Source organism: Tursiops truncatus, chromosome 12 (genome assembly GCF_011762595.2).
Source record: "Tursiops truncatus isolate mTurTru1 chromosome 12, mTurTru1.mat.Y, whole genome shotgun sequence".
Classification (NCBI taxonomy): Eukaryota; Metazoa; Chordata; class Mammalia; order Artiodactyla; family Delphinidae; genus Tursiops; species Tursiops truncatus.
In genome coordinates, this window is record NC_047045.1 from 82,970,494 (window position 1) to 82,994,481 (window position 23,988).

A 23,988-nucleotide genomic window follows, 5' to 3' on the forward strand; every position below is an offset into this window, starting at 1 on the left:
CATCAGTCAAGCTTGGACCTCATCCTTCCAGCAGCCTACAACTTAGAGTAGACAGACATGTATACAGCTGTTTTCTTCAACTCTTACTGGTGTTTAAATTGTCTTTGTATTTCACTTTACTGCTAGTATTTTCCTTTTCACATTCAATCCTACCTTCCAACCTCACCAGATAGCTTGCCTTTTACTGTCCAGAGAAAACTGGGACCATGCAAGGGGTAAGGTGTGATGAGAGAAAAACACACAGGCCTTGATGTGTAGGTTGGTTCAGCCAGTTCCTCGTGGTAAGACCAGGTGTAATTTTTTAAATGTCTTAGCCTCAATTTCTTCATACGTAAGATAGATGTTCAAAGAATTTGAAATTAAAGAATTACAAGTCATTAAGCATCACCTTCGAATTTCAAAGGAGGCAATGCAATTGCCTTAATGTAAGGCTTTACCCACATGAAGGATTCTCCTTTCTGGAAGGGTTTATAGCAGCTCTCCCTCAAGACTCGATCAGACTGAGGTGTGCCACACTTTTTCAGGAAAGAATCTCACAGCTTAAGTAGAGAGATCTTACTCCAATGGGGTCTGGGCACAGTGTGAAGTTACTCGTTTCAAGCTAGAAGACATATCTTTGAAGTTTCCTCTTTCATCTTAAAAAGTTATGATATTCCATTCTACTATAGAAGGTACTCCTGTTTATTCTACTATCAATTTGGTATTCTGATTTACCTTTCTCTAGAATGCTATGTAAGATGGACACTCCAAGATACTCCCATACTTAAAGGGAAGTATTTTTTGTTCCTGGCATGTTACATTACCTAGGAGTATACATACTATTTGGGTCAGATAGGAGAAATATATAGATCTGTATGCTCAAAGAATATCACTGCTGCTATGACACAAACACACACACACGATTTCAAGGATTTTTCCATTACAGAAATAAAGCCACTTACTGAAAAAGTCTCTGTGATGACCTAGATGGGTGGGGTGGGGGAGTGTGGGAGGGAGGTCCAAGAGGGAGGGGATATATGTACACATACAGCTCATTCACTTCACTGTATAGCAGAAACTGACACAACATTGTAAAGCAATTATACTCCAATAAAAAAAAAAAGATTTCAGTTAAATCCTATGTGAGTATACCTGTAGTCTCTCACAATGCTCTTCAGAGCCTGATGATGAATCAAATCATACGTTTCCATCTGACACCAAAATGTCAAGAAACGGTAAAGCTGATAGAAGATAGCCATTAAGCAACATAAAAGGAACTTCTATATAGAATTGACAAGAGAAGCGTAGACATAACAAATGCATTCAAAGGGAACATAACTAAGATACCCATTTCTCATCTCTCTTTGTTAAATCAACAAATGAATTCATACCAAAATACTATCAAATCATAGTCAAATCACTCTCCCCCAGGAACACCAAGAACAAGTCCAAACAGACTTTCAGATAAACCTTTACTAATCTCCAAGCCCAAGTAAATCTTTTAAGTGCGCAATCCAAGGCATTGCTCCAGTAGGCTGAATGAACCTTAACACAAATCTGAAAGCAAGAAAATTATTTAAAAACATTTATATCAAACAACAATGACATCGAAAACATAAGGCTTTATTGGAAGGGTTAAGGAAAATTACAAGGTAGTAGTGCTTCTTAGATTTAATGTCCTACTGGGAAGTGGACTATAGAACATAAGAAAACATAAGACTTTATTGAAAGTCGAAACATAAGACTTTATTGGAAGAGGTAAGGAAAATTACAAGGTAGTAGTGCTTCTTAGATTTAATGTCCTACTGGGAAGTGGACTATAGAACATGTTTCTGGAAGGTGAAATTTTGACTATAAACATGGTTGTTTTTTAGTCTGTCTTCGGTTTTGGAAACCAGGAATAATGAATAAAGGTGAAAAGTACAGGGACGCACTAGGAAGCTTTAGAAGAAGCAAAGCTAGGGAAGGAGGGTGGTGATTTTTTTCTTTTTGCCAAATGATATCATGGTAATAATTTTTCTATTTTGTTATGTTTTCAAATTTTATATTTTTAAATTTTAAGAAGGCTCATTCTGTAAAGTAAGATTCACGGTGCAGAAATACTGTTTTCCCCAAAGCTACCTGATATCAGGGTGAGCCCCAAGATATACACACTGGTTGGGGAAGGAATACAATCTTACTTTGGCATTGCCCGTGTCATTTTTTTGTGGCTGAATATTGTTATTCCTGAGTGCAATTGAGGTATCCAGGGATGTGTTGAACCTTTCTGATATAATTTCTATTGTAAATACTTAACAGCACAGCTATTATACCTTCAAGTGCTGTAATTTCTGGTTTTGGCTCAAGTTTTTGCTTTTGGCTCGATTCACTATTTACTCATAAACCTAAGACTATCAACTGATAACCTCAATTGGATGAAGATCAAGCCACTACTGTAAATAAGGAGTGGGGACCGCAAGGCTGGATGGCAGATGGGAACCTGATGGCTCACACAAAACCTCAGGACGTTTTAGCCCTCAAATAGTTCGCTTTTATCTTTAAGAGACAGGAAAATATTTTATATACAATATAAACTCAAAAGACACAAATCACGTACCTGAATTAAAATTTAAGCCTAACATCTGGAAATGAATAGCACATTTATCTTATACATTTTTCTACATATTACAACCACATATGTGTCATTTGGAGGCCAGTATCATTGAAAACCTCATTTTTTATTTCTGCATCTGTCAGAAGACAGGACCACAAACAAGTGCTTTCTCAAATGATACTATTGATTTATAGGCTGTGAACAAGGATTGTTTCTACCTTTTGCAGTTCTTCAGAACCAGTCAGAGCCTTACAGTTTACCTACTTCAATTCTTGGATTTTATAAGGAAACTGAAGGCTTAAGAGATTGTTACATTGCTAGATCAAAAAATTAGCTTAATGGCATTGGAGTTCCTTGAATATGTTATTATACACTTGTAAAGAATCATTAAAAGAGAGTATTATTATTAAGAAGGTAGATGAAAAATGCCAATCTCTTTTTATACAAAAGTACATGTTTGTAAGCACAAAAATAAATAAAATTCGTACCTTGCTACCAATTCTCTACAAACTATTTCAGAGAATAGAAGCAGGATAAATGCTTCCTAATTCATTCTAGGAGGCCAGCATTACCTTAATATCAAAACCAGACAAAGGCAATACAAGAAAACTACAGACAAATATCTCTCATGAACATAGAAGAAAAATTCTCAACAAAATATAGCCAATCAAATCTAAAAATGTATAAAAAGTATTATACACAATGGCCAAATGGGATTTATCCTAGAGTTTACAAGGCAGATTCAACACTGAAAAATGAATTAATGTAATCCATTACATCAATAGACTAAAAAGAAAAATCACATGATAATATCAATAGATGCAGAAAAAAAATCTGACAAAGTCTAACATACATTCATGATAAGCACTTTCAGTAAAGTAGGAATAAGAGGGGGACTCCCCGAACTTGATAAACTCTATCAACAAAATATCTACAACTAATGTCATACTTAATGTAAGAAACTTGAACTTTCCCACTAAGATCAGGTACAAGACAAGGATGTGCTCTCTCACTATTCCTTTCGAAATCATACTGTAAGTCCTAGCTAATGAAATAAGGCAAAAAAAGGAAATAAAGGTATACAGATTGGAAAGGTGCGGCGAGCCGTTTCTGACCGGCAGAATAACGAGCCGCCACACGCAAGATTCTTCTCGTATCACACTTTATTGGAGCACAGCTTGGTTGAAGAAAGATGGAAGGAAGACCCCGCAATCCTATAGCAGTCTGCTTATATAGGGATTAAGAACATGTGTCGCTCTGTGATTGGCTTTCGCCGATGGTGCGATTTGTGAGCCAGCATCGGATAGGTCGCTACTTTAAAACCTCATTAGTATACTTAGCGCAAGCGCAGTGGCCACAGGAAGGATGACTCAGCTTATTTCAGCTTCCTGCCGCGTAGCAGTTAGCTGACCGCGCCCTACATCTCCCCCTTTTTTATTTATTAGAACACCAAGCGGAATGTAGCCCGTACAAGTGTTCACCTCATGATGTGCTCACTGTTCGAGGGCAGTTTTCCGTTGGCATGTCTGAGACACCTTCCTGCGTGCAATGCCAACAAGGGCTGCAGGGTGCAAAGGCTGACTCAGAATAATGGCTGATTCCCTATAGAGGTGCAATGGCAACAAGGCCTCTCTGTGCAAGGGCAATCAGGACAATGGCTGACTCCCTATAGAGGTGCAATGGCAACAAGGCCTCTCTGTGCAAGGGCAATCAGGACAATGGATGACTCCCTATAGAGGTGCAATGGCAACAAGGCCTCTCTGTGCAAGGGCAATCATTTCGAATTATTCAGGGCGGAGAGCCAGGCTGCGGGCGAATCTCCTTCATTAATAGCCAGAAGTGCCTGAGTGAGCAGGACCCTATCTCGATGTGCCCTGATGCGCACACGACAGACCAACCAGAGACACAGCATAATCCCAAATACACAGCAGACTCCAAAGATTCCTACCCCCACCCACTCCCCAAAGAAGGAAAAGGCAGAAGAGAGCCAAGAGGCAAAATCTCCAAAGGCAACGGGCTCCAGCCCGGCAGCACTCAGTTGCACAATTTGAATAATCCTTTGTGGAATTCCAACCAATACAAAGACTTCGATTAAGAATCATCAGGAACATCCAGCTCAGCATCTTCTCTGAAGTTTTCTTCAACAATTCTCGTCAGTCTTGATGGCACCCAGATCGGATCTTTATCCTGACTGGACTACTCACCAACGGTTACCACTCCGTGTGTCGAGTTCTGAATCGGTCCTCCATGCAGGGCGCGAAGTTCCCGGGTTTCGGCACCACTTGCGGCGAGCCGTTTCTGACCGGCAGAATAACGAGCCGCCACACGCAAGATTCTTCCCGTATCACACTTTATTGGAGCACAGCTTGGTTGAAGAAAGATGGAAGGAAGACCCCGCAATCCTATAGCAGTCTGCTTATATAGGGATTAAGAACATGTGTCGCTCTGTGATTGGCTTTCGCCGATGGTGCGATTTGTGAGCCAGCATCGGATAGGTCGCTACTTTAAAACCTCATTAGTATACTTAGCGCAAGCGCAGTGGCCACAGGAAGGATGACTCAGCTTATTTCAGCTTCCTGCCGCGTAGCAGTTAGCTGACCGCGCCCTACAGAAAGGAAGACAAAAAACTGTCTTTGTTCACAGATGACATGATCATCTATGCAGAAAATACAAAAGAATCGACAAAAAAATCCTGGAAATAATAAGCACTTATAGCAAGGTTGCAAGGTACAAGGTTAATATGCAAAAGTCAATTGCCTTCCTATATACCAAGAATGAATATGTGCAATTTGAAATAAAAACACCATTTACAGTGGCATCTGAAATTTGAAATACTTAGGTATAAATCTAACAAAATATGAAATAAGATTTGTATGAAGAAAACTACAAAACTCTGATTGATGAAATCAAAGAAGAACTAAATAAATGGAGGTATTCCATGTTTGTGGGTAGGAAGACTCAATATTATCAGGTTGTGGGTTCCTCCCAAATCAATGTATACATGCAATGAAATTCCAATCAAAATCCCAGCATTATTTTACGGATATCAACAAATTGATTTTAAAGTTTAATTGGAGAGGAAAAGACCCAAAATAGTCAACACAATATTGAATGAAAAAGCAAAGCTGGACTGACATTACCTGACTTCAAGACTTACTATGAAGCTATAATCAAGACAGTGTAGTGTTGGTGAAAGAATAGACATAGAGATCAGTGGAACAGAACAGAGGGCCCAGAAATAGACCCTGATCTTTGACAAAAGAACAAAGGCAATACAATGCAGCAAACATATTCTTTCCAACAAACAATGCTGGAAAAATGGGACATCTACATGCAAAAATGGACCTAGACACAGACCTTACACCCTTCAGAAAAATTAACTCAAAATGGATCACAGACCTACATATAAAACACAAAACCATAACACTCTTAGAAGATGACACAGGAGAAAACCTAGATGACCTTGGTCATGGCACAACTTTTTAGATACAACACCACAGCCACAAGGCATAAAAGAAATAATTGATAAGCTGGACTTCATTAAAATTCAGAACTTTTGATGTACAAAAGACAATGTCAAGATTATGAGAAGACAAGCCACAGACTGAGAGAAAACATTTGCAAAACACACATCTGATAAAGGACTTATCCAAAATATACCAAAAATACTTACAACTCAACAAAAAGAAAACAAACAATCTAATTAAAAAATGGGCCAAAGGCCATAACAGACACCTCACCAAAGAAGACATACAGATAGCAAATAAGCGTATAAAAAGATGTTCCACATCATATGTCATCAGGGAAGTGCAAATTAAAGCAACAATATGATGGAATCTTAGGTACCTATAAAAATGTGTTTTCATGTAATATTCCATGACACGGAAATCTTATCATGCTACCATGTTAAATGGAAAAAGCCACATACAAAACTCTATATACAATACAATTACATATAGCACACACACACACACACACATGTACACACACACACACACACACACACACACACACACACACATGCACCATACAGACATGCAAATGTTCAGGCATACCCAAGATACTGGAAAGAATTAAACCAAAATCTTATTAACCATGAGGACAGAATTTCTAACACTTTAAGTTAATTATTTCTAAAATAAAAAATAAAGCATTAACAAGAAAAAAACACAACAATCAGCAAAATACAAATGCAGAATATTGGGGTGTCCTCATGCAGGCTTTAATGACATCCCTATGCATGAATCTGTCAACATAAGGAGAAATAGTCATTTTCTCTAACCTACAGAGAGGGCATTCCTCTGCTGCCTGATATGAGAGGGGGCCTTACTCAATCAAGTGGTTAGTTACACATACACACTTAAATCTAACTGTGTATGAATACAGTAGCTTTTATTTATAAAACCCCCAAAAAATAATGACAGGAAAATTTTTCTTGCAGGAGACAATACTATTTTTCCAGCAATTGTCTCCTTGTGTATCTGGGAGGTGGTTCATTTCCTTAGAAAGATGTTGTGAGTTATTAATATAAAGGTCACAGCTTAACAGCAGGAAACACAGAGGCAATGCTCCTAGTAAGATAATATGATCAACACTACATATTTTAATGCCATCTTTATCAACTTTAATGGAAGGTTCTAAAATACTGGCTGGTGGGCTGCATTCTGACTTATAGAAAAATGTTTCCGATTTCTCCTTTGAAAACTTAAAAAGTTACTTTAATTACCTATTGTTTTCAGAGGCGTTGAGAAAGCCACATGCTGAGAGTGACAGTGTTTTCAGATCCTTACCTGATGTCCATACATGTTATGCAGGTGATGTCTCGACTATTTGTTGTGATCAGGTTCAAAGCTACTGACGTTTCCTTGTCAGAGGTCGGGTGTGCTCCACATTTAAAGAAAAATTCCTGAAAGAATGAGAAATACGATCACTGACATGGAATCCGGCTGGCCATTTCCCCCTCTAAACATTTTCACAGTAAAGAATCTCTTCAGGAAGAGAAGAGATCTATCATTAGGTGTGAGTCTGAAATAAATCAACATCAACTCTTTTGAGGGAAACTATAGCCCTTGTGCCAAACTATTCAACAAGTCCTCTTTTTAGAAGGGTCCAATTGTCTGCTAGTCTTTTCTTCTTTTTCTCTTTCAGCCAGGTTGCTGGGGGAACACTCTGTGTGTGCCCCTAGCTCACCTCTCGGTGAGAAGTGAGTCTGGTAAAATAACACAGTGTGGATGCAGGAGGAAGCCTGAAATAGCATCTCGAAAATGAGGAAGAGGAGACCCTGAGCCACGAAATGATTTGCCCAAAGTCAGACAGTCAGAGGTGAATCCAGGAAGTAACCCAGGTTTCTTAAAGGGAAACTCAGTGCTTTTTCTACAGGATCACCGCACAGTTGGTCAGTTAGCAGCAAGAATAGTGCAGGGTAAGAAATCCAGCAATCTCAACTATTGATAAGCATGCTAATATTGCAGACTTATGGAGGAGCAGAGTGTGCCTCTCCCCTCGTTCTGCCCCCTTTGGCATCCCAGGATTCCCTGGGAGTCTCACCTGCCCACTCCCTGCCAGGCAGTTAGGAATGTTCTAAACCCGCACCTCTTTCCTTCTTAGTTCATTTCCCAGCCCTGTCCTGCCACACACTCCTTTATCTTAGCTTGTGGGATCGTAGTTCCCCAAGCAGGGACTGAACCCTGGCCCTAGGCAGTGAGAGTGTGAAGTCCTAACCTCTGACCGCCCGGGAATTCCCAAGATGCATCTTTTGATTGATAATATGCTCCCTTCTCAAACAAAATATTTTTTGTTTTTCTTATTTTCATCTTCTGTTATTTCTGTATTTTTCACATACCCCTTTTCCCTCTCACACACCAAAGTGTTTGACAGGTAAGTACTCTGCTTCTTGTCAAACAGTCTGTACAGCTTCCATGGTAATAACATCCCTGAAGCTAAATTGTGTGCCACTGCAAAACTTCTGTACAAATGTAACACTGGAGGACAGAAGAACCCTTGCATATACACTTAATCCTCAGCTCCATTTGTGTATAACTACTGGGATATAGAAAGTATTTTCCCTTTTAACACTAGACCTGGTGTCAGCAAACTTTTATTAAAGCACCATATATTAAATGTCTTCAGCTTGGCGGGCCATATGGTCTTTGTTGCACTGCTCGACTCTGCATTATTGTCTAAAAGCAGCCATGGACCATATGCAAATGAATGGATGTGACTGTGTCCTAATAAAACTTTATTTACAAAAACATGTAGCAAATTGGATTTTGCCTGCAGGCACAGATTGTCCAACCAAAAGACCCTGAGATATCTGTGGAATGTCTTATTCACATTTGTATCCTAACAGTATACAGGACAAGCATTAGATATATTTTCTTAAATAAAAAAAAAATCAATAGATTTACTTAATAAATGCTACCAGTGTTTCTTTATACATCTGACACCACCACTCTTAATCTGTCCTTTCCCTGCTTGTAACCAAACTAACTTCCTCCTCCTCTGACCTGAGACACAGTGAGCCACACCTGTGGGTGTCAAAGTCCAATGGGCATCAGAATCACCCAGGAGGCTTGTTAAACTAGACATCGCTGGGAGCCACCCCAGGTGTTCTGACACAGCGCCAAGGACTTGCATTTCCAACAAGTTTCCAGGTGATGCTGTTACTACTGCTCTGCGGACCACACTTTTGAGAACCACTGAGTTACAGCAACATTAGCGGTAAGGGGAGTAAACTCTACTTATTCTTTCGGAAGACAGTGGCTGTAGCAGACCTCGCTTATCACATGTGAAAATAATGTCATGTCTCAGGGAAAATATGTTACTCTTAAAAATCTGGAGTGTGCAGAGAAATGTCCTCAAGCCAGGAGTTAGGAACCCAGGCTGTTCTTAAGAACAAGTGTCTCATCAATTCCAGATGGTATAGCTGCTAGCTAGCCAGAACCCATCCTACCTGGGGCAAGTGACAGAGCAGCCAACCTGCCAGCCTGCAGTCCTCAGCCCAGAAGATGAGGGTGTGCCAACAGTCCTGCTATGATGGGTGGGGTGTGCAGTGCAGCTGATGGGAGCCCGTCAGGCATGTCTGTAAAGTCCAACGTGGCTTCCCTTGAAGCAGCATGGAAATCATACTGATTGTTTTTCTCTTTTAACATGGAATGCCACCCTTTTCACTCAATTTTTTGAAATGATATACATCCTTCAAAGGTCAGTTCAAGGGTATTATGAAAAAGAGTTAAGGCAAACCTTGACTATCAAAACAAGACGTCTGGAGGACATGACTGATCCTTGTGAAATACACAGAGCTAGCTGTGACTGCTTTTTGCAGATATGAAAAAAATGCTCACTCAAAACGAAAAGTAATTCCTCCAAAATGGCTGAGTTGGCTGGACTATCAAGAAGATATTTCATATACAGATAGTATTTATATTTTTTCTTAGTTTGCAGAAAGCTACTGGTAGACATTCAGCTAACAAATCACATACTGCTCTAACACCAGCTAAAAGTCAGATAAAAGCCAAAATCCTTTTTAATGGAGGTAGGGATTTGACAAACAATGGTATAATAAGTTACAAATGTTTGGAAAATTCCAGTAATTCACATGGCGTGATAGAATTAAAATACAAATTACCAACTCTGTATATTAAATATGTATCAGTCATCAGTGAATTTCCGGGCCTTCTCCACCAGTTTTTATGAAAGGAGGTTCTTTTCTGGTGCTAGAGTAGCAAAACTGGTGGAGGGTCCGAGATTTTGCCCAGCTTGCAAGCTAACAGACCGTCTCAGGGATGCTGGCAGAAGACATGAGACAAAAAAACTGCATGGCTCAGAGCCCAGGCAGAATGAAGTATGGACATCATGATTATGTCAGTTTCTCTGCATCCCAACTCCCAGGAGATGAAGTGGCCAGGCCAAGCTAGATGGGGGGTTTCTGCATCACAGCTGAGGACCCTGAGCTTAGGGAACCCAGATCTTTTATAAGGACCTGTAAGCCAACTTTCCCTTTGTCCTAAAGGGAGACACTGTGTTTATTATACTGAACAATAAGCAGGTCCACCTTTTACTCTAGAGAGAGATACTATCATTATTTTCCAGGTTGTTTGCTATACAATTTCCTTGAAAAGATTATCCAGAAAAAAAGGGTAGTGCTCCCTCACAAGTTGTGCAGAAACTTGAGAGAACCCTGGAGAAGTGTCTGCCAATAGTAATAACACCTTTTCCCACAGACTAATCAGCGGAACGATCTGATCATTTCCTGTCCTACACAATCAATGGGTTATTAGCACTTTCAAAATCTTTCTGATATTTGCAGGCTGCGTTCAAAACACACAAACAATAAAGCAAAACACAACAGAAGTAAAAAACCCTTGCTGAAAAATTCTGCCTTGGGTATTGCAACTTGCTTATGTAGAGTTGTCATCTCACACAGCTGCATGATTCTTTTGGAGTAATCGTCTACGAATTCTGCTTTCTATGATGTTTGATGTTTTTCTCTTGATTGTTCAGATTAAAAAATCAAGGATGCCAAAGCCAGAAAAATCTTCTACCCAGGGTCTAAGCAGTGTGGTCAGAAAGCTGACACCACCGTGAGATCTAGCCATCAGGGGCATGACACCAGCTGATCCCCACAAGGACCCAGGGAACAGCCCACTCTGGGCCAGATGACAGTGGTTGCGCCCCAGGGCCTGGCTGCTTGAGGTGGCATTACTCTAGTTCCAGTGGGTGCCGGGTTTGACAAGCAAAGTTACTGCTATATCACCAGGGATATAGTCCCCTATGGGTGCAGAAGAGAAAACTTCTTGTTCATTGCGGGGAGGGACATCTGTCAATTCTAGTGAAGGAAATATAGGATCCTTATGTGGTTAAATAAAGACTCTCAAAGGGACCCACCCATCCTTCACAAACGCCATCTCACAGGTAAAATCAGCTACAAAAAACCAGAAAGAAAACCAAACAAATCAAGTCCCATTAAATGAAATGAATTCCTGCACCTAACCAGGAGCTGCAGTTCCCACTGGCTGGCTCACTTCTCTTGGATCCATATACTCGGTTCTGGGAGGCCCTAATTAGCTATGGAGCTAAAGTCTATGACACTAATTGGCCAGGATTTTTTTTTCCCCAAATGATAGTGTGAACTATTTTAAAAAATGAAAAAAAAAAAAAATCCCAGAGTAAGACCTTAAAAAATGTGCTGGGTTTATAATGTGACCCTGTTAAATGCTATTTAGTACTATAATGTGCTTTTCACCTTATTAATACTAAAGAGAAAATCCAAAATATAACAGAGTTATATTCTTTAAGTTCTTAGAAACATACTCATATTTTTGCCATTTCTGTGGACAAGGCTACGATTCTTTCCTTCCATTCTCACTGAGGCCTCGTATTTTATCATAACCCACTCATCCTTTCCTTTCAGATCTTAGAGGCCTAGCCCGCTGGCTGAATGACACCCATAAAAAGCAATGTTATACGAAGGGAAAGACCTGTGAACAGTTCAACTGTTGGAAGCTACCTATTTCTCCTCATTCCATTCTGCTACGTGACTCAAGACACTGCCAGTGTTTCCAACAAAGGGGAAAATGAAAAGTATGGAAACGAATAAATAAACCAGCAAAATCTGAACTGGATTAATACCAAGAACCCAATTTATAAAAACTTATATAATCAGAAGCTAATCGTCAACTCTAAACACAAATTAATGTGTTCCAAATTTCTATAAAAATAACTTACAACTACCATCTGGCAAGCCCTGCTTGTCTCAAACACAATGTAGTTTCACAAACCTGAAAAAACAGCAGTGAGACCTGACTTCTTCCATCATGAAACTTCAAACAACTTTTATCGAACTTCTTAAAGTTAACAATTTTAATAGATATTGCTTAACAATTACATGTTTTCCACATAAAAATGGTCTCTCTTTACAAAGAGTTAAATCGCATGTTAGTCTCCAACTTCTTCTTAGTTAATATCCCCCAAAGGCAACGTATCTTTCCTTTGATAAAATAAAAGGGACACACAGTTTTCACTATAAGGTTACAGTGGATCTACGGTCTGTACTAAAGAAGTAACTGGCCATTTGCATGGGTCAGGGTCAAGTTAGGGAAACAGGGCCCATACCAGTTAGTTCAGTTGAGAGAATTTAATGCTGACGGAGATCTAGTTGCAAAGGTGGTGGAAACCCAGAATAACTAAACCAGGGCAGGAAGCTCCTTGCCATTAGCAGCGTTAGCACAGGGTGATCTAATCACCGGGGACTGGGGGCCGGGGGTAGGTGGGAGGATGGATAAGATGCAGACCCTGCCAAAGACCCCTCCCAAAGAGAAAGGGAGAAACATCCCAGCTCTGCCCTCTCTCCACCCTCCTATCTCTCACCAGGCTGTGCTTGGGGAAAGCCCGCCTGAAACAAGGAGAGGGGGTCTGCCTGTCCAAGCCACGTGCCAGCAGAGAGAGGAAGGGCAGGTGCATCTGAACGCCACCAGCACGTGCTGGTGCGCTGTCAGGAGGCAAAGCCAAGTCAAAAGTCTTCAACATTCACTGCTTGTTAGTGGGGACATATTCTAATCAGCCTCCAGAAAAGGAAAAATGATACGTTCAGATACGGTTCTGTAAAATGTATTAAATAAAAATACATAAATATTTACACTAAATAATAAACCTGTCAAAAGATTACCCACCCAAATTTTCAACTAAGAGGGACTGAGGACACAGAGGCATTGTTATCTATGAGAAAACTAGTAATAAGCATCTTACATCCCTATCAAAGAGGTCCTCGCTGTTACCAAGTTACAACAGACAAACTGTCACTTAGAATCAATCTAAATGTCTCTCATGAGCCTAGAAATTCTGTCCGTAGTATCCTCAGTCCGTCTCTCCTCAGCCTGCCAGCTCCAACAGCTCCGCACTTGGTTATCTGCAGACTCTTTTGTAAGAAGCAACTGCTAGTTTTAAGTCTCATTAACCATTCAGAAATCTCATTATTAATGTGAATATGATAGTTTTAATTTTCTCTAAGCTAAAACATGACAAATGAGCATAATTACCATACTCTCTGCCTGGCACATAAGAAAAACCTGTAAATGAGCCACGCCACGACCTGCGCATCTGTGCCTTATTATTAGCGAATCTCAGTTTTCATGCCGATGCGTTAGGCTCCCTTTATATTATGTAAATCCAGGAAATAATTATATAAGCTTGGACATAAAATAACTATGCAACTTGTTAGGTTGTATAAGACTTGTAGACTTTGCTAATTTAACAATGCAGTTGTAAAGTTAGGTTACACCTAAGTAAACAAAATCTCGAAAGTTAACGAGTCTGCTATCATGTTCAACGATGTTTGTTTTCTCTCAGTAAGGTGTTAATAAAGCCTCTAGATGGTGTGCAAAGTTTATCAGGAGAAAGAAAATCAATATACTCCCACAAAAAGCAAAATCACGTCAGATCTTTGCTGAGAAGGTCAGTTACTGCCTGTAAGCATCACAGCCGCTGACAAAACCTTACAGAAGGCTTTCCGCCTCCTCCAAGGCCGCCCGTCCTTCGGTTAACAACAAATAAATAGATGATATGCATATAAAGAAGCATGCACATGTGCACAGGCATGTAAACGCACCAGACACGCAACGTGCCAAGCCAAGCCATTCTAAGCAGGAAAAAGTCTTAGCTCTGAAGTCAGCAAGCACACAGCTTTCTCATCTCACCACTGCGTCAGGTCCAATGGCGCAGCCATTTTCATATCAGTAAAATTGTTATATTCCAAAAGAATTTTTAAAATTTTATCCTATTACCGAAGTTAAAAGTATAAGCTAGGTCTGCTACCTAGTCCAATGTATAAAATAAAAATAAAAATTAAATTCTAAAATCCAAAAGGCGAGGAGGAGCTTCAAGATGGCGGAAGAGTACGACGCGGAGATCTCCTTCCTCCCCACAGATACACCAGAAATACATCTACACGTGGAACTGCTCCTATAGAACACCTACTGAACGCTGGCAGAAGGCTTCAGACCTCCCAAAAGGCAAGAAACTCCCCACGTACCTGGGTAGGGCAAGAGAAAAAACAGAGACAAAGAATAGGGACGGGACCGGCGCCAGTGGAAGGGAGCCGTGAAGGAGGAACGGTTTTCACACACTAGGAGCCCCTTCGCGGGCGGAGACTGCGGGTGGCGGAGGGAGAAGCTTCGGAGCCGCGGAGCAGAGCGCAGCAACAGGGGTGCAGAGGGAAAAGCGGAGAGATTCCCGCACGGAGGATCGGTGCCGACCGGCACTCACCGGCTCCAGAGGCTTGTCTGCTCACCCGCCGGGGCGGGCGGGGCTCAGAGCTGAGGCTCGGGCTTCGGGCAGAGCGCAGGGAGAGGACAGGCGCGTGAACACAGCCTGAAGGGGCTAGTGCGCCACGGCTGGCCGGGAGGGAGTCCAGGAAAATGTCTGGAGCTGACGAAGAGCTAAGAGACTTTTTCTTGCCTCTCTTGTTTCCTGGTGCGCGAGGAGAGGGGATTCAGAGCGCCGCTTAAAGGAGCTCCAGAGACGGGCACGAGCCGCGGCTAAAAGCGCGGACCCCAGACACGGGCATGAGACGCTAAGGCTGCTGCTGCCGCCACCCAGAAGCCTGTGTGCGAGCACAGGTCACTCTCCACACCTCCCCTCCCGGGAACCTGTGCAGCCCGCCACTGCCAGGGTCCCGTGATCCAAGGACAACTTCCCCGGGGGAACGCTGCGCGCCTCAGGCTCGTGCAACGTCACGCCGCCGGCTCGTGCAACGTCACGCTGCCTCTGACGCCGCAGGCTCGCCCCGCCTCTGCACCCCTCCCTCCCCCCCCTCCCCTCCCCCCTCCCCGGCCTGAGTAATCCAGAGCCACCGAATCAGCTGCACCTTTAACCCCGTCCTGTCTGAGCGAAGAACAGACGCCCTCCGGCAACCTACACGCAGAGGCGGGGCCAAATCCAAAGCTGAACCCCGGGAGCTTTGCGAACAAAGAAGAGAAAGGGAAATCTCTCCCAGCAGCCTCAGGAGCAGCGGATTAAATCTCCACAATCAACGTGATGTACCTGCATCTGTGGAATACCTAAATAGATAACGAATCACCCCAAATTGAGGAGGTGGATTTTGGGAGCAACGATATATATATTTTTTTCCCTTCTTCTCTTTTTGTGTGTATGTGTATGCTTCTTTGTGTGATTTTGTCTGTATAGCTTGGCTTTTACCATTTGTCCTAGGATTCTGTCTGTATTTTTTTCTTTAACTAAAATTTTTTTTTCTTAATAATTATTTTTTATTTTAATAACTTTTATCTTCTTCTTTCTATTTTTTCTCCCTTTTATTCTGAGCCATGTGGAGGACAGGCTCTTGGTGCTCCAGCCAGGCGTCAGGGCTGTGCCACTGAGGTGGGTGAGCCAAGATCAGAACAGTGGTCCACAAGACGCCACCCAGCTCCACGTAATTTCAAACGGCGAAAATCTCCCAGAGATCTCCATCTGAACGCCAAGACCCAGCTCCACGCAACAATCATCAAGCTACAGTGCAGGACACCCCATGCCAAACAACTAGCAAGATAGGAACACAACCCCATCCATTAGGACAGAGGCTGCCGAAAATCATAAGGCCACAGACACCCCAAAACACACCACCAGACGTGGACCTGCCCACCAGAAAGACAAGATCCGCCTCATGCACCAGAACACAGGCACTAGTCCCCTCCACCAGGAAGCCTACGCAACCCACTGAACCAACCTTAGCCACTGGGGACAGACACCAAAAACAATGGACACTATTAACCTGCAGCCTGTGAAAGGAGTCCCCAAATACAGTAAGTTAAGCAAAATGAGAAGACAGAGAAACACAGCAGCAGATGAAAGAGCAAGGCAAAACCCCACCAGACCTAACAAATGAAGATGAAATAGGCAGCCTACCTGAAAAAGAATTCAGAATAATGATAGTAAAGATGATCCAAAATCTTGGAAATAGAATAGAGAAAATACAAGAAACGTTTAACAAGGACCTAGAAGAACTAAAGAGCAAACAAACAGTGATGAACCACAAAATAAATGAAATTAAAAGTTCTCTAGAAGGGGTCAACAGCAGAATAACTGAGGCAGAAAAACAGATAAGTGGCCTGGAAGATAAAATAGGGGAAATAACTACTGCAGAGCAGAATAAAGAACAAAGAATGAAAAGAATTGAGGACAGTCTCAGAGACCTCGGAGACAACATTAAACGCACCAACATTCAAATTATAGGGGTCCCAGAAGAAGAAGAGAAAAAGAAACGGACTAAGAAAATATGTGAAGAGATTATAGTTGAAAACTTCCCTAATATGGGAAAGGAAATAGTCAATCAAGTCCAGGAAGCACAGAGTCCCATACAGGATAAATCCAACGAGAAACACGCCAAGACACATATTAATCAAACTATCAAAAATTAAATACAAAAAACAAATATTAAAATCAGCAAGGGAAAAACAACAAATAACACATAAGGGAATCCCCATAAGGTTAACAGCTGATCTTTCAGCAGAAACTCTGCAAGCCAGAAGGGAGTGGCAGGACATATTTAAAGTGATGAAGGAGAAAACCCTACAAACAAGATTACTCTACCCAGCAAGGATCTCATTCAGATTTGATGGAGAAATTAAAAGCTTTACAGACAAGCAAAAGCTAAGAGAATTCAGCACCACCAAACCAGCTTTACAACAAATGCTAAAGGAACTTCTCTAGGCAGGAAACACAAGAGGAGGAAAAGACCTACAATAATAAACCCAAAACAATTAAGAAAATGGTAATAGGAATATACATATCGATAATGACCTTAAATGTAAATGGATTAAATGCTGCAACCTAAAGACACAGAGTGGCTGAATGGATACAAAAACAAGACCCATATATATGCTATCTACAAGAGACCCACTTCAGACCTAGGGACACATACAGACTGAAAGTGAGGGGATGAAAAACATATTCCATGCAAAACCTAACCTTACACCTAAAGCAATTAGACAAAGAAGAACAAAAAAAACCCCAAAGTTAGCAGAAGGAAAGAAATCTTAAAGGTCAGATCAGAAATAAATGAAAAAGAAATGAAAGAAATGATAGCAAAGATCAATAAAACTAAAAGCGGTTTATTTGAGAAGATAAACAAAATTGATAAACCATTAGCCAGACTTACCAAGAAAAAAAGGGAGAAAATTCAAATCAATAGAATTAGACACGAAAAAGGAGAAGTAACAACTGACACTGCAGAAATACAAAGCATCATGATAGGTTACTAGAAGCAAATATATGCCAATAAAATGGACAACCTGGAAGAAATGGACAAATTCTTAGAAATGCACAACCTTCCAAGACTGAACCAGGAAGAAATAGAAAATATGAACAGACCAATCACAGGCACTGAAATTGAAACTGTGATTAAAAATCTTCCAACAAACAAAAGCCCAGGACCAGACGGCTTCACAGGCAAATTCTATCAAACATTTAGAGAAGAGCTAATACCTATCCTTCTCAAACTTTTCCAAAATATAGCAGAGGAAGGAACACTCCCAAACTCATTCTACGAGGCCACCATCATCTGATACCAAAACCAGACAAAGATGTCACAAAGAAAGAAAACTACAGACCAATATCACTGATGAACGTAGATGCAAAAATCCTCAACAAAATACTAGCAAACAGAATCCAACAGCACATTAAAAGCATCATACACTATGATCAAGTGGGGTTTATCCCAGGAATGTAAGGATTCTTTAATATATGCAAATCAATCAATGTGATACACTATATTAACAAATTGAAGGAGAAAAACCATATGCTCATCTCAATAGATGCAGAGAAAGCTTTCAACAAAATTCAACACCCATTTATGATAAAAACCCTCCAGAAAGTAGGCATAGAGGGAACTTTCCTCAACATAATAAAGACCATATATGACAAACCCATAGCCGACATCATCCTCAATGGTGAAAAACTGAAACCATTTCCACTAAGATCAGGAAGAAGACAAGGTTGCCCACTCTCACCAGTATTATTCAACATAGTTTTGGAAGTTTTAGCCACAGCAATCAGAGATGAAAAGGAAATAAAAGGAATCCAAATTGGAAAAGAAGAAGTAAAGCTGTCAGTGTTTGCAGATGACATGATACTATACATAGAGAATCCTAAAGATGCTACCAGAAAACTAGTAGAGCTAATCAATGAATGTGGTAAAGTAGCAGGATACAAAATTAATGCACAGAAATCTCTTGCACTGCTATACACTAATGATGAAAAATCTGAAATTGTTGAGTTTATTTACAAAAATAAACTCAAAGTGGCTTAAAGACCTAAATGTAAGGCCAGACACCATCAAACTCCTAGAGAAAAACACAGGAAGAACACTCTATGACATAAATCACAGCAAGATCCTTTTTGACCCACCTCCTAGAGAAATGGAAATAAAAACAAAAATAAACAAATGGGACCTAATGAAACTTAAAAACTTTTGCACAGCAAAGGAAACCATAAACAACACGAAAAGACAACCCTTAGAAAGGGAGAAAATATTTGCACATGAAGCAATGGACAAAGATTAATCTCCAAAACATACAAACAACTCAAGCAGCTTAATATCAAAAAAACAAACAACCCAATCCAAAAATGGGCAGTAGACATAACTGGACATTTCTCCAAAGAAGATATACAGATTGCCAACAAACACATACAAGAATGCTCAACATCATTAATCATTAGAGAAATGCAAATCAAAACTACATTGAGATATCACCTCACACTGGTCAGAATGGCCATCATCAAAAAATATACAAACAATAAATGCTGGAGAGGATGTGGATTAAAGGGAACCCTCTTGCACTGTTGGTGGGATTGCAAATTGATACAGCCACTATAGAGAACAGTACAGAGGTTCCTTAAAAAACTAAAAATAGAATTACCATATGACCCAGCAATCCCACTACTGGGGATATACCCTGAGAAAACCATAATTCAAAAAGAGTCATGTACCAAAATGTTCATTGCAGCTCTATTTACAATAGCCAGGACATGGAAGCAACCTAAGTGTCCATCGACAGATGAATGGATGAAGAAGATGTGGTACATATAAACAATGGAATATTACTCAGCCGTAAAAAGGAACAAAACTGAGTTATTTGTAGTGAGGTGGATGCACCTAGAGTCTGTCATACAGAGTGAAGTAAGTCAGAAAGAGAAAAACAACTACCGTATGCTAACACATATATATGGAATTAAAAAAAAAAAAAAGAAAAAAGAAAAATGGTCATGAAGAACCTAGGGGCAAGACGGGAATAAAGACACAGACCTACTAGAGAATGGACTTGAGGATTTGGGGAGGGGGAAGGGTAAGCTGGGACAAAGTGAGAAAGTGGCATGGACATATATACACTACCAAACGTAAAAAAGATAGCTAGTTGGAAGCAGCCGCATAGCACAGGGAGATCAGCTCGGTGCTTTGTGACCACCTAGAGGGGTGGGATAGGGAGGGTGGGAGGGAGGGAGACGCAAGAGGGAAGAGATATGGGAGATACGTATATGTATAACTGATTCACTTTGTCATAAAGCAGAAACTAACACACCAGTGTGAAGCAATTATACTCCAAGAAAGATGTTAAAAAAACAAACAAAGGCTCTGAAAACACAAATTTTTTTTTTCTAAACTTGGCATGAAAATTCATTTATGGCATAACCTGACATGAACTGGCATGACATTATTTCTGGTCTATATTTATCCAGCCTAGTGTGACTATTCATGCTTTTCACTGCAAAATTACTATTTTTTAAAAAAATGACAGGGTGTAGACATTCCTGGAGATATTTCAGTTAAAATGTATGAACTGCAGGGCTTCCCTGGTGGCGCGGTGGTTGAGAGTCCGCCTGCATCATGCAGGCGGAGACGGGTTCGTGCCCCGGTTTGGGAGGATCCCACATGCCGCGGAGCGGCTGGGCCTGTGAGCCATGGCCGCTGAGCCTGTGCGTCCGGAGCCTGTGCTCCGCAATGGGAGACGCCACAGCAGTGAGAGGCCCGCGTACCGCAAAAAAAAAAAAAAAAAAAAAAAAAAAAAAAAAAAAAAAAAAGTATGAACTGCAGTATATTTCTAATATCTAAAAATTTCTAAATTTAAAACACTTCTGGCCCCCAGGTAGTAGATAAGTGGTTACGATTCTGCAACATAAAATTGTCTTAAATTCTTACTAATCCAGCAGGATGATCCTTGAAGTTCTAGACACAGTCTTTTATGTGAATCACTACAATGGTACCTTTAGTTCAGTCCAAATGAATAATTTTAGTCTACTTGAAATACGTACATAAATAAATCCATGTGCACTTCCTACATTTCCCTTTATGCCAGACATAAACAATTTGAAAACTTTTAATGCCACCTACCTTCAAGAAGTCTAACTTCAAAACAAAAGCCACAAATAAAATGATTATCTTCCCCTCTACACCTGGATTGTAAGTTCTTCAGTGTGCCTTGACGAGGGCTTATTCAAATGTAATACTACTCAGTCATAATTGACTACTTGTAATTTACAAATAAAAGGGGGAATTGTTAAAGGAGACATATCAAATGATTCCTGAAGAGTAAACTAGAAGGTTTGGGGTCATTACTGACGCTTATAAAGTGCATGAGTTTACATAAATGTCTCTGTTCAGGCGGGAAAAAACAATCCTCATTCTCAGCTCAGGCAGCTGCTCAGACACCCTCAGACCCTGTTCCTCCCCTTCTCCTTCTCAGCCCAGGGTGAACTGGCATCTCTGGCTTCTCAATCAGAACACAACATCCCTCCACTTGCAGCCACAGCGTGAGAACCTGTCCAAGAATGAAGCCAGTGCTCAGAAGGGAACAGGGACAAGAGATGGAGAGGCAGAGCCCATGACCACATTCCTGTCCTGGATTTAGCTATGCCTGTGGCCCAGTTAATTAATTTATTTACATCCACCTCAAGAAATAACCATGCTTCTGGGGATTTTTCCCTCCAATGTTTACTCATTCAGAAACAAGTGTGATATCTTCTCCTTGCTCAGCCCTCAACTAAAAGCTGAGGATACAAAGGTAAACAAAATCCCTGCAAGAGTCCATAAGCCTGAAGGATAACGAGACACATCAACAAATATTTAAACAAAATTAAAACATGGTAAATACCTTCCAGACACCTGAACACTCATCTGGGCAGGGGCGAGAGAACAATGTGCAGCTTATGGGAGAACGGGAAGGCTCAGCTTTGAAGGGATAGTTCAAGTGGGTTTTAAACCATCAGAGTTTGCCAGGTGGAGATGGTAGAGAAGAGAGCTCGGGAGCAAAGGTGCGTGAGAACTTGTGCTGGGGGATCAGACTCGCCGGAGCCTGGGACGCCTGGGCAGGGGAATGATGGGAAATCTGTAATTCTCTGTGCACATAAACATTGGTCACACCCCATCAAACTCATGCTAGTGCTTTGAGAACCTGAAATGTGCTGCTTATGTGACTCTTCACTGTCATTCTTCAACGATAGAAAGGTGTGACAGCCAAGAATAGGAACCACGACTATTTCCTTGTCACCAATTTTGAACGATCACGTTTTCAAAACAGGTGTTTGATTTTAACTTAGCAGTGCATGTAAACTTCCAAGACAAATTTCCACATTATCTTCAGACTGGAAAACAGGGATTTTCTTTTTCCTTTATTGTCTTGGAGAAAGCTTTCACCCCAGTGGCTGTGCCCTAGATATTACATCACTGCAGAATTTTGAGAGCAAATGCTTTGACTATGGTTGTTACTATTTCTCAGCTTGTGCATAATCATCTTGCTCTTAACAGCCCTTAAAGGCCCTTGACTCCAATCTTTCTGGAACTTAAGGACAGCTTTCAAAGTTGTATTTGTTCCATAGCGTGTTGTGAGCTGAGAGGCACCCAATGGCCAGAGAACACAGCTTTTCCTGACATCTAACTCTTTCTCGGAAATTACTAGCCATTTCAGGAGAATCTGGTTAATTATTTACACACACTACAGCTGTTAGTCTTCTTTACCAAGGTCTGACGTTCAGTTGACTAGCTAGTTGCTCCAGCATGACTTGCCCTGGATTGCCATCAGCATTCCAATAATGTCTAATAATGTTAGCTTCCCTCTCACCACAGCACAACAGCAGCTACTTATGTGATGTCATCTGCTCAGTGTAAAAGTCGAGCATATCTTTTCTTTCAATTTTGTAGCCCAGCCAGACAACAAAAGACAATATTCATTATTCTAATTGTGCTTTATTTCCTTTAGAAGCTAAAGGTTTCATAAGCTCTCGTAATGTGTCAGCTTGAAGGAACATAATGGCATCACAGCATCTGCTAGTTTCATGTTTAAGCAAAGCTTTCCCGCTTTTGTTCTCTGATAAATAAAATGAGATGTTAAAATATTTTGTTCTTAACAGAATGTTTCCTTTGTAATTTTGATTACTTGAGTCAACCTTCCAGAGAGGATACATAAACAAGTATCTGTTAGCTGATAATAATCTGCAAGACACTGAGGAGACGGGTCATACTTTTGAAAGTTTGCAATGACTCACCATCCCTAGATGAATGGTGTTCCTACCATTTTCTAGGCACTCTCTAGAAGTTGGCAGTTACTTCATGTTTGCTTCTAAATGTGCAAAAAACTTATTCCAATCAACAATGGTAAATAATGTAAAGGAACTAGTTAATCATATTTTCCTGGTTCTTTATCCTCCATATTAAACACAGGGGCCTGAGCAAGGCTTCTGAAGCCTTTCCAGCACTCACCTGTCTCACCAGCTTTCCCTTCACATTGCTGTCCCAGTCCTGCCAGAAGGACCTTTTCTTTTCACCCAGAGGACTGCACTCTCTCTCGTTCTGGTTCCTTGCACAAGATTTCCTACTACCTGGCCTGTCTTCCTTCTCCCACTCATTTCAATCTCCCAGTGTCCTTCATGCCTCAGCTTACTTGTCACCAGCTCCTGAAGCCTTCCTGATTTCCCAGGGCTGGGTGAGAGCTATTTCCACATTATCTTCTGTTTCTATCCTGCTCTGTGTTTAGTGCCTTCGGAGCCCTTACCTGTGCGGCTGAGAGCACCTGCTTGTCTAGTGGACTCATCACAGGGCAAATGAACTGAGGGCATTTCATGCTGGTGCCTGGTACAGGGCCTGGTACACTGTAGGTGTCAGAGTGGTCGAAAGAATGAGCTCTCCCAGTGTATTTGAAGAGCAAGAAAGAAGGGTGAAGAAGTCTCCTGGGCCCGGGGGCATGCTCTGGGGAAAGTGATGGACAGGAAATTCTGAATCACAGCCTTCTGTATTCCTGGGAATTGTGTTCGTTCCTCTATCTTTGCCCACCTGTGCCTTCCTCTGAGCTTTTATTGTTGCTGTGGTTCCTGCTGTTGAATCTACTGTGCTGCTTGTTAGGAAAATTGCCCCCAATCCCTGGATCCAGTGGTGG

General features: G+C 41.1%; 1 protein-coding gene across 18 annotated transcripts in view; it reads right to left on the reverse strand.

Moving 5' to 3' along the window:
* The window catches only part of LOC101328244 (1-acyl-sn-glycerol-3-phosphate acyltransferase delta), a 1,425,233-nt gene that overhangs the window by 693,416 nt on the left and 707,829 nt on the right, over positions 1–23,988 (reverse strand). For all 18 annotated transcript variants that reach the window (XR_004529329.2, XR_012324969.1, XR_012324970.1 and 15 more), the window contains one exon: positions 7,363–7,478. Coding sequence is in view for 14 of the 18 variants with exons in the window: in XM_033867950.2 (XP_033723841.1) it covers positions 7,363–7,478 (116 nt within the window). In the remaining 4 variants the exon portion in view is untranslated. The remainder of the gene's footprint in view (positions 1–7,362; positions 7,479–23,988) is intronic.